At 34.8% G+C, this 12,055-nt stretch overlaps 1 protein-coding gene across 5 annotated transcripts in view; it reads left to right on the top strand.

Annotated features, from left to right (window-relative positions):
* PPP4R3B (protein phosphatase 4 regulatory subunit 3B) overlaps positions 1-12,055 on the top strand; it is a 63,435-nt gene that overhangs the window by 32,186 nt on the left and 19,194 nt on the right. For all 5 annotated transcript variants that reach the window (XM_027072421.2, XM_027072420.2, XM_015074211.3 and 2 more), the window contains 2 exons: positions 8,087-8,218; positions 9,287-9,389. In XM_027072421.2, coding sequence (XP_026928222.1) covers positions 8,087-8,218; positions 9,287-9,389 — 235 coding nt within the window. The remainder of the gene's footprint in view (positions 1-8,086; positions 8,219-9,286; positions 9,390-12,055) is intronic.

Raw genomic sequence — 12,055 nt, 5'->3', positions numbered from 1 at the left:
ATCTTACCAGAGAGTGCTAGTGGAAAATATTTATTTGACTTTGTCATGGTTGCTACTTGGCTGATAGTGACTGTCTAATACCGTGGATTATAAAATGTATTTCAATATCATACTTTAAAAACCAGTATGTGCTTCTAAGAATAGTGTGAGGTTGAAGTGTGGTAATGAAACCAATGAGGATATCATTTCTCTAAAACTTTGATTTAGAAATTATTAAAACCTTGAAAAAATCTCCCTGAAACCTTGGTTAAATTCACTTAAATGTTGCGCTTTAGGTGAAGGATAGCAAAATTTTCTTAAAAGGCCAAAACATAAATATGACTTGGTGGGCCTTATGGGCTCTGTTGCAGACTCAGCCTTGCCGTTGTAGTATGAACTGTCTGTAGATGGTTTGAAAACGAATAGTATAGCTGTATTCTAGTAAATGTTTTACTGTGAAAATTTATTTACAAAGTAGGCAACGAGCAAAGTAGTTTTGTAATTTGCCAACCCCTGACTTACACCCCTTTCTTAGAATATTGTAGGTCAGTGATGGTGGCATTTAAAGGCTGACTCTGAATTGAAGGTTACAAATGCAGAAGCTTCTATGGCAGTGTAAAAAGAAGTAAAAATAAAAAAGAAAAGAAAAAAAGACCATAGGAATAAGCAGGTTTTAATGGGGAGGGAGTCACTGGGCCCTCTTAATTAAAACTATAAGTTTAAGGGGGAGCAGATTTAAAAAAATGTGTATCTATAAATTTAAGACGGTGTTCTCTTGAATAGATTTTGGTGCTCCAAGATTGATACATATTCACTGGAGTTACTATATAATGGTTTATTTGTGCATCAGGTCATCATTTAGATTTTGAAGAAGGAATTCTCCAGTAGTTTTTTTTGTTTTTGTTTTGTTTTGTTTTACATATTCATTATTTTGCTGCACTTGTTTGAGCATGAGTTTTTTGTTTTTTGTTTTTTCCTAGCCTAATAAATGCCATTGTTGGAGAAGCAGGTTTAGGAAAAATGGATTTGTACTCACAGTATTTTAATGCCAGTAAAGAACTCTAGCAAACAGAAACTAGACAATTCAACTCTAGCTGGCTTGAATTTTGAAAGAGTCATCCAGCTTACAGTGATTTTCTGTTCCCTTTGTTCTGCCTTTGGAGAAATAATGGGCCTTGGTGGGAAAGTTAATAAGGGAGAGTTAATAAGGTCACTTAGATAGCTACTTATTGGCTATACCCCAGTTAGAGAGACTGGGTCCTTTGATTCAGCTATTCCTTCTGTTCACCAGGGCTTGCTCTATTGTATTAAGAAATGAAACATGCCTTACAGACAACTTACAATGTTGGTAATACTTTTAGTTAATTGATGAATGTTCAGCCATTCATTCTTTTGCCTAGGAGCTATTTGTTCATTGTTTCTGAAAGATACTGTTACTTTTGAGTGGATACAGTCATGCACTGCAGTAGACTAATCTTAATTGTTTACAGAGATGGGTATACCTCTGGAATAAGACTGTCTAGCTGTTCTATACTGCTCTGTGAGACAGAATCTCTAAATCTGTGGTTAATTCTAATATTATAGAAATTGATTTTTACTTAGTTTGGCAGAATCCGGTAATATAATAAAATAATAATAATAGAACCTAACCTGTATCATAAGGCTTTTTTTCCCCTGTCTCAGTGTCTTTCACTGGCTGATGTATTACCACTTGTAGCTTCATATATTTTGTCCAGCTTTTTGTTGTTGTTCCAGGTAAAAGACAAAAATTTAATTCCTATCACTCCATCTTGACCAAAAGCAGAAGTCTGGTTTTGTTTTTATTTTCAGAGCAAATTTTAGTGCAAGAGTCTGGCCCTTATCACAGAATTGGAAAGTTTGTGGATTCATGTCTCTTCTGTGTTTTCTTTAATAAATTATTTTTGTTTCATTAAAGTGACACATGGTAGCATTAAAAAATAAACACATCTGACAAGGATTCAGAAGCCAACTTGTTTTAAGACTTTTCATTGTATGTGGCAATTAGTATTCTTGATTGTAAGAAATTCCCATATTTTGCCATTTTCTCCCCTGCATCTTTTGGTTTTTTTTTGTCTAAGTGTGATTGTTTTTTTCCTTTTCTTTAACAATGAAACTGTAATAATCATTTTAAAGAGTACTCTCTAGTTTCGGTGATGATGGAAATGTTGAGACCTGTGACAGAAGAGGAGGATAAGGAATTAATGTATTACTTAAAAATGGCTTTGGCTTCATATATCAGAAAAACCAGGAATGGCATCAGCAAGATGACAGAATAGGAAGTTCCAGGTCTCATCCCCACAACAGAAACCAGTTTAACAACCATTAACAGATAAGAATGCCTCCATGAGACTTCCAGAGTCCAAGTTAAAGGTTGTAGCATTTTAGTGGAGCACGGAAATTAGAAAAGATGCATTGGAAAGAGTAAGAACTGTTTCACTTTACCATTGTCACTTCTCAACATAGCACAGCACCAGAAGAGATCCTCTGGGCCTCTCTGGGGAAAGGGAGAGCAAAGTGAGTGAGAGTCTGACATCCCCAGCCTTTCAGAACATTACCCATGAAGGTCATTTCTTTCATGTCCTACCCAGATTACTGAAGAATCACCCCACAATAGCTAAGAACAAAGAAAAGGAGCAGGGGCTCTCAACATTACCACACAGATGTCAGTAACTGGTCCATTACCCGAGTAATGAACTCCATCAGCTGACCCAGCCAAAATCTCTGGCTAGGCTGACTAGTGAAGAACTTTGCCTGCCAAAGCCAGTCTGCAAAGACTGAAAGAAATAACTACTTCTTTAGATGGGCAGACATTAGTGCAAGATTACAGCGATTAGGGAAACTTGATACCACCAAAGAAACAAAAAAAGTTATGAATAATCGAAAACTGTGAACTGCCTGACAAATAATTCAAAATAATTGTCATAAAGAAGCTCAGTGAGCTGTAAGAGTACACAGAAAACTAAATGAAATCAGGAAGACAGTACATGAACAAAATGAGAGTTTAGCAAAGACAGAAACTATAAAAAAAGCAAAAGAAATTGTACAGCTGAAGAATAATACATTGACTAAACTGAAAAAAAGTAATAAACAGCTTCAGCAGCCAACTCAAGCAGATAACAAAAATCATACAACTCAAAGATAAGCCATTTTAAATTATCCAGTCAGAGAACCAAAAGAAAAAAGAATGAAAAATAGTGGAGGAAACTTGTATCAATTGTGGGACACTATAGAGAAAAACAGTATACACATTACGGGAACCTCAAAGGAGAAAAGAAAGGCAGAAAGCATATTTAAAGAAATAATGGCTAATACCATCGAGTCAGGGGAGAGATACGGTCATCCAGGTGCATGAAGTTTATATGTCCTCAAATAGATTCAACCCAAAGAAGTCTTCACGAAGGCACGTTACTATAGAACTGTCAAAAGTGATGGAGCAGCAAGACAAAAAAACACCTCTAATCACATACGAGGAAACTCCCTAAGTCTCAGCAAATTTCTCAGCAAAAACCATGGAAGTCAGGAGAAATTAAGGTGATATATTCAAAGTGCTGAAAGAAAAAACTGCTGAGAATACTTTACCTGGCATTACTAGACCTGCCTTACAAGACATGCTACAGAGAGTTCTTTTTTTTTCCCCCAGTTTTTGTTTATTTGAGAGAGAGAGTGCACATGCACACAACCAGTGGGGGGCGGGGAGAGATGGAGAGAGAAGAGAATCCCATGGGGGGTCCGTGCTATCAGGTCAGAGCTTGACATGGGGCTTGATCTCACAAACTGTGAGATCGTGACCTGAGCCGAAATCAAGAGTTGAATGGTTAACTGATTGAGCCACCCAGATGCCCCTAAAAGGAGTTGAAATGAAAGAAAGAACACTAAACAACTACAAGAAAGCATATGAAAGTGTAAATATCACTGGTGAAGGTAAATATGCAGATAAATACAGAATAAGTAATACTCTATTGGTGTTATATAAATCAGTTTTAACCCTAGTATAAAAGGTAAAAGACAAAATATTAAGAATAACTGTATTTATAGTTTATAGTTTATATCTATTTTTAATAGCTACACAATATGGAAAAATAGATTCTGATGTCAATTTCATAGTATGTGGATTGGGAGTAAAAGTGTAGAATTTGTTTGCAATTGCTGGTGAGATGTTAATATTCAGAATATGTAAGGAATTCCAGCAATTCAGTAGGGAAAAAATCAACCCAGTTTGAAAACAGGCAAAAGAGCTGAATAGGTATTTCTCCAAAGTACACATACATCTTTTAGAATGGCTGTTACCAAAAAATAAAAAGATAAAAAGTCTTCACAAGGTTCTGGAGAAAGGACCCTCTTGTATACTGATGATGAGGATATATTGGTGCTGCCATCAGAAAACAGTATGGAAGTTCCTCTAAAAATTAAAGTAGACTACTATATGATCGAGCAATCTTGCTTCTGTATATAAATCCAAAAGATCTTGAAGAGATACCTGCACTCCCATGTTCAGTGCAGCACTATTCACAATAATCAAGATATGTAAGCAACCTAAGTGTCCATCTGCAGATGAATGGATAAAGAAAACTTGTTATACATGTACAGTTGAACATTATTCAGTTTTAACAAAAACAAGAAATCCTGCCATTTTTGACAACTTGGATGAACCCCAGTGAACACTTTGCCAAGTGAAATAAGCCAGACACAGAAGGAAAAATACATGATACACCTTGTATGAGGAATAAAAAATAAACTTGAATCAGAGACTATAAATGGTGCTTGCCAGTGGATGTGGAAGGTATTAATCAAAGGGTATAGAATTTATACAGGATGAGTAAGTTCCAGAGACCTACTGCACAGCATAGTACCTATAATTAAGAATATTATATACTTAAAATTTTGTCAAGAGAGTAGATATTATGTTAAATGTTGTGTTTTCATCATACAAAAAAAGAAAACCCAACTTAAAATAGTTTTACTTAATAAAGGTTTTATTTTGTTAATGTCACAATAAGTTGAGAAGCAACTCCAAGATGCCCTTAGATCCCCATCTCGTTATGCCCAATCACTTTCATCTTCTGAGCCGGTCATTCTCATTTTCTGGTTTTAATGTCTGTTACTTTGAGGTTGTAAGATTACTATTGCACCTCCAGGCAAGAAGAATATGAAAGCAGAGGGCAGAGTAATGGAGAAGGCTAGATAGCTTTTGTGTTTCATTTTAAAGCACTTTCCTGGAGGTTCCACTTAGCAATTCTACTTGGATTTCTTTGGCCAAAAGTGAATTATCCTTAACAATGAAGGATGCTGGGAAATAGTGTTTTATTTAGCTAAGTACATTGCCTCTCTGAACAAAATTTGGGCTCTGCTAACAAAACAAAGAGTAGAGACTAAGTTGGCATCTCCTAGTATCAACTGCAGTCTACCTCTATACCTACCTAACATTTATATACATTTTTCTTTCCTCATCCACCCTTCCCTCAAGGGAGACAAATCAAGTTTCCATTCACTTTTGTATCCAGTGCCACATCCAGAGTATTTGGGTATTACATAGTCCTTCAGGTCCAGATAAGGCTCCTAGTGTTTCAATGACCTATAAGCAAAAAGATAATTTATCGCCCCCAACATCAAAACTAAACTGCTTTTGTTTGGAAAAGGGAGAACATACATACAGCAGTCGTTCATTCACAACTGTGATGCATTGGTCCATCAGTTATTTGTTGAATAAGAATAGCAATAGCTCAGACTTCTTAACCAAACCAGCTGTCTCTGAAAAATCTCCCTTGCCTGTTTTCTTCCAAAGCCTTTCTTCTCTCAGGACATGATCAGCTGTGGCTACATCTGGGATGGGCAGTAGAGGATGCCTTTCTTCCAAGCATCTGTATAATCTTCATAGCTTACTTTCTGTTGGTATGAATTCTCTGGCCCAGTGGTGGTCTTAAGAGATTGAACAGTCATGGACTGTTCTTTATTTTAAAGCTTTCTTGACAGTTAAGCTTCCTCAACTATTTAGTAGGCTTCCAAACTATTTGCTTCTTATGGATTCTGAAGATCTTACACCAAGCATAATCTTTAAACCTAGAGATTGCAATTTATCTACTGACCTCTGTGCCCTTCCTAGGTGAAGTTTCAGTATCTTAAAACATTCTGAAGATAGCATTCAGTGGTGCATATACCTGTCTCTAGCAGGGAGGTCTTACAGGCCTTTGAGAAAAGCAGTTCTTTTCTTATCTCCTAAAAGGGCTATAGTTCTCTATAGCCATCTGTTTCTCTATGAAATATATAAATTGGCTTTTTTCATCTCCACAAGTCACTAAATTATGCGACTCAGAGTTTGGCATTGATATTGATGGAAGCATTGCATGTAAGAGAGAAGAGCAGAAAGTTTGAAGACTATTTTAAAATGACATTTCAGTGTATGAGCTATACCATAAGAAGTCTTTCTTGCCACTGTGGTTTCATTTAGATGTAACTTAAATTCATCATTTATGATTTTTGTGTGTGTCAAGTTTTAAATGAATGAATTTATGAAAGAAGATTGTATATAATTGAGCAAATTATCTGAGGCCCTAATTAACTGGTAGAATCCAATTTGTACATATTGACAGATTTAAAGTAAGTAAATACCATAGCATTGTTCTGAAGAAAGTTTATTAGCTGACACCTTTTTGTAGTATCTTGATATTTTACATGAGTTATGCTTTGCCGATCATATCAGAGTAAGAGCAGCAGATTAATGTGTAATCTTTCCTTCTAATTGAAATGAGGCTTGGATCTGAATTTATTAATGTAGGTCTGTGAATTTTATTTCATAATAACTCTCTGAAGAGATTTTATTCTGTTCCTAATGCCATGACAGTTGATTTATTGGTGTTCAAATTTTGAAACATGGTAGGGGTAGGGTTCTAATTTTGAGCAGTTCAGTTGCTGTGACATGGTTTTGTTGGTTCTTCGCTGAATTTAAGGAATTTTAAGGAACTTTACAGGGAAATATTTTTGGAAATCACAATATATTAAGTTTGAGAGGGGCTAGCAAAACAAAATAATAACAAAAAGTGCTTTATACTGAAGATTTCTTTTTATTACTTTACAGAATTCTCCCAGTTTAAGTTCATCTTCATTCCACGCAGTTCCCTAGTTCATCTCCTTTAGTTACTACCTTTCTTCCCCCAGTTATAAATATATTCTCAGATCCACTGAGTTGATGTGAAAACTTTTTTCTTTGACATGAACAGTCGCTTTGTATTGTATTTTAATTCCCAAGATTTCTTAAAAATATATGCCAGAAGCAGATTTTGTATCTGCAGGCTGCTTTGTAGTTTCATAATCTAGATGCCAAAGCATGCAACTAATGTAACAACAAATCTGTGTAGCTTTAGATTATTATGTAACACAGTGCACACCCACTTGCTTCCTGTGGAGAGTTGTACTGAGTTTTCCCCTTTTTTTGCCAGAAAGGATTTTCTCGTTAGAAGCTGAGACAATCAGGGCACCTGGGTGGCTCAGTCAGTTAAGCGTCTGACTTCAGCTCAGGTCATGATCTCACAGTTAATGGCTTCAAGCTCTGCATTGGGCTCTGTGCTGACAGCTCAGAGCCTGGAGCTTGCTTCTAATTGTGTCTCCCTTTCTCTGCCCCTCCCCCACTGATGCTCTCTCTGCCTCAAAAATAAAAATGAACGTTAAAGAATTAAAAAAAAAAAGTTGAGACAGTCTGTGTTTTAGGGTCACAAGATATGTGGTCTTACTCACTCAACTTCTAAACTCATAACTGAGGCTGAAACCTAAAATGAGCATCTGTTAGAATTTCCAGTGAACAAGAATCACTGGTAAATTGTTTTGTTTCCCACTTCCCCTATACTGAGGTTATCATAAGCTGTAGTGTGCTCTGCTTTTTTTACTAGGTTTTTTCACTCATGTGTTTATAGAATGTTGAAAGATATTAGGTGCCTAAAAGTTTAAATATGTTTTGCAAAATATTAGGAATGTAAAAGCTTTAAAAAGTTTGTTTATTCTTTGTTTTTTTCTGTATAATTCTAATTTTATTCTTTCAGTTGGTATATTTGTCTTATCTCCAAACCAGGTCTAATGGAAATATGTTTTCTTTCAGGATATCCTTCTCATTAATGTAGTAATTGAACAAATGATCTGTGATACTGATCCTGAGCTAGGAGGTGCTGTTCAGTTAATGGGACTTCTTCGTACTCTAATTGATCCAGAGAACATGCTGGCTACAACTAATGTAAGAAATTATTCTGAGATAAAAATGTTTTAGTCTAGTCAGTTTTAAATGATTTTATGTATAATAAATTATGTATAAACATATAAATTATATGTAAATATAAAATATTTTAAAATTTGTACAATTTTGAAAAACAAGTATTTGTACACTTGGCATTCAAGTAGCAGTGACGGTCCTGTAGCAGTTTATTTTTGGCAAAATACAAGATTGTAATCTGCTAAAACCTTAGTAAAACTTTAGCCTTTCTATTTATGGCCCTTGGCCTCTCGTAAGTTCTTCAAAGTTAGCATACAACAGTGTGTATATATGTAGCACTGCTGAACTGTAAACAGTAAAATTGGCGAAAATGATGTTTTATGTTATGTGTTATTTAATCATATTAAAAATTAATATGTACTGAATGGTCTCAACCGCGTAGTAAGAGAGAAGTCATTAAAAAAAGACTTACAGAAATATTCCAAAATACTAATAGTTGTCTCAAAATGTTGGGATGTTTTTTCTTTATAAAGTTCCCTCATATTTAGAGAATACGTATGTTGTATTTAAATCATGACTTATTTATGAGACCATTTGTGTAAAAAATACTGGCCAAAATCAAAAGCATTATTTTCCAAATAATAAATTTAATTTAAAAAAATAGGTCTAAATTCTGCCCTGTTTCAGATGGCTTGATAAATCAATTTGGTGTTTTTTCATATTTGGATATGCTATGAAATCTGGAATTTCAAAGTTTAAGTAGTTAAGTTGCTCCTCCCACATTGCTTGATAGATATTCTTCATTGCATTGCAGATCACAAGCGTATTTGAAGAAAAAATTCTTCTGAATAATTTTCCTCAGATAAACTTTTTATCATCATTTTCTTGGCTTTCATTTTAATTTAATAAGTAATACGAAATAGATTTGATTTTTTAGTACTGCAAAATATCAAGTTGAACATAAAACTAGTTTTTTGCTGCTTTTGGGGTATCTTAAAGTATCTGTTATTTGTGTATGACCTGCACTAATTCTTAGAGACATTTTATTAATTAAAAGATAATAAAGTATTTTTTTAATTCTGTATATTTCAGAAAACTGAAAAAAGTGAATTTCTAAATTTCTTCTACAACCATTGTATGCATGTTCTCACAGCACCACTTTTGACCAATACTTCAGAAGACAAGTGTGAAAAGGGTACAGTCTCTTACTTATCTGCTTATGGTTTCTGTTTTTGAAGACTAAAATAAGTATTAAATCTACAACAAGATGTCCCCTCAGTGTTTTATATGTCAGGGAAATTAATACTGAAAAATTTTAACTGCAGTATAAAATCATGATTTCCCTTGTTTCAGAGTGTCTGTGTTAGAGAATGATACAGAAAATGTGGCAAAAAGCATTGCACCTTGAGGAAGAGATTTATAAACACCTAGCAAAAGGAGATTGTTCCCAGAGTTGTTAGAGTTAGTATCGAGAATAAGAGTAGACAGTATATTACCTATATTAGAAAATCCAAGGGAACCATCATTTTGGAGGATAATTTGGCAGTATAGTAAAAACTCTTTAATTTTACAACATAAGGATCAAAAGTTGATGGGTTAATCAAAAAAGTTGATTAAAGCAGAGAACGGTTTAAAAAAATTATGTATGTGGCACCAGGGTGACCCAGTCTGGAAAGCGTCCTACTTTTGATTCTGGCTCAGGTCATGATCTCATGTTTTGTGAGATTGAGCCCTGCATTGGGCTCTGTGCAGACAGAACAGAGCCTGCTTGGGGTTCTCTCTCTCTCACTCTCTGTCTCTCAAAATAATTAATTAACATTAAAAAAAATAAAGTTAAAAAAAAACTCCGTCAACATTTATTCTTTTTTAATGTTTATTTTTATTTGAGACACAGAAAGAGAGAGAAAGACAGTGGGAATCCCAAGGGGGAAAATCCCAAGCAGGCTCTGCATTGTCAGCGCAGAGCCCAGCGTGGGACTTGATCTCATGAACCACAAGATCATGACCCGAGCCAAAATTAAGAGTTGGAGGCTTAACCAGCTGAGCCACCCATGCACCCTTGTAAATATTTATTCTAAATTCTGACTCATTTGCTGATATTTTGTAGAGGGGCAAGCCTTTTTTTTTATGTACCTTTTAACATATTTCCATGTCCTCTATCACACATAAACTACACCTGTGATTCATCAGCTACAACTTCTGGTTTTTCTACTTCTACTGTATTCAGCTTAGCCATAGATACTACGTTTTTATGATATTACATCAGTCTGCAGTATTTAAATTATGTATTCATACTGCCAAAAATAGCATAAACAAAGGACTTTTTGATAAGCATACAACTCATCTGGTGAAATGAGAAATAGGGGGGACACATTCAATGAGTCAGTTAAGAAGTAAGTGAAAGAGAGTGTTTACTAAAGTAATAAAATTGTGAACTGGGCACACCTTACATAATACCATCAATTCAATTTCTGAGTGTCTATCCTAGGGAACACTTATTTATTTGTTTTTATTTAAATTTGAGTTAGATAATATACAGTGCAGTTGTGGTTTCAGGAGTAGAATTCAGTGATTCATCATATACAACACCCAGTGCTTATCACAAGTGCCCTCCTTAATGCCCATCACCCATCTAGCCCATCCCCGACCTACCTCCCTCCATCAACCCTCCATTCTTCATCGTTAAGAATCTCTTGTGGTTTTTTTCCCCCTCTCCTCTTTTTTTCCCCCTTCTCATATAGCCATCTGTTTTGTCTCTTAAATTCCACTTATCAGTGAAATCATATGGTATTTTTCTCTGATTGACTTATTTCACTTAGCATAATACATTCTAATTCTAGCTCCATCCAGGTCATTACAAATGGTAAGATTTCATTCTTTTTGATGGCTGAGTTATGTTCTATCATGTAGATAATAGATACAGATATATAGACACAGATACACACACGCACACACACACACCACATCTTCTTTATCCATTCATCAGTCAGTGGACATTTAATAATGTTAATAATGCTGCTATAATCATTAGAGTGCATGTACCCCTTTGAATCTATAGTTCTGTATCCTTTGGGTAAATACCTAGAAGTGCAATTACTGGATCCTAGGGTAGTTCTATATTTAGTTTTTTGAGGAACTTGTATACTGCTCTCCAGAATGGCTGTACCAATTTGTACTCCCACCAACAGTGCAGGAGGTTCCCCTTTCTCATGCTTGCCAGCACCTGTTTCTTGTGGTGTTAATGTAAGCCATTCTGACATGAGCGAGGTAGTATCTCATTGTGGCTTTGATTTGTATTTCCCTAGGGAACATTTATGCATGTGCATGACAGGTACAAGGATGTTGGTGCCTTGCTCATGGTAGGAAAATGAAGAATGTATGGTATATTCATATAATGGAATACTGTATAGCAATTAAAATAATTGAATTTTGATCTATCATCTGACTAGTTCCCAAAAATATATAGTTGGTTAAAACATGTTGCAGAACATTTTCATGCAGAATGGTTTCATATGTATAAATTAAAATAAATTTTTAATCTTTATTTTAAAATACTTCCAGCCATGCAAAAATATTAGATAATTGTATAACAGACCCCCATATATTTCCTGTTGGCTTTATCAAAACTAATTTGACATATTTTTCCAAATATTTTCGAAAAGAAAATAAATTACAGATTTGTTGGAGTTTCCTGTTCTCCCCACATTCTAATTTCTCCCCCATCCCTCAAGAAATGCTAAATTTGAAGTTTATCACCCCATGTCTGTTTATATTATTATGACATGTATAATGTATTATTTTTCATGTTTTCAAACTTGATAAGAATTGATTTCTGTTTTTCATATTCTGCAATTTTTTCTT

This window comes from Acinonyx jubatus, chromosome A3 (assembly GCF_027475565.1).
Source record: "Acinonyx jubatus isolate Ajub_Pintada_27869175 chromosome A3, VMU_Ajub_asm_v1.0, whole genome shotgun sequence".
NCBI lineage: Eukaryota > Metazoa > Chordata > Mammalia > Carnivora > Felidae > Acinonyx > Acinonyx jubatus.
Note: the sequence above shows the minus strand (reverse complement) of the source record. Positions and strands in the feature narration are given on the sequence as shown.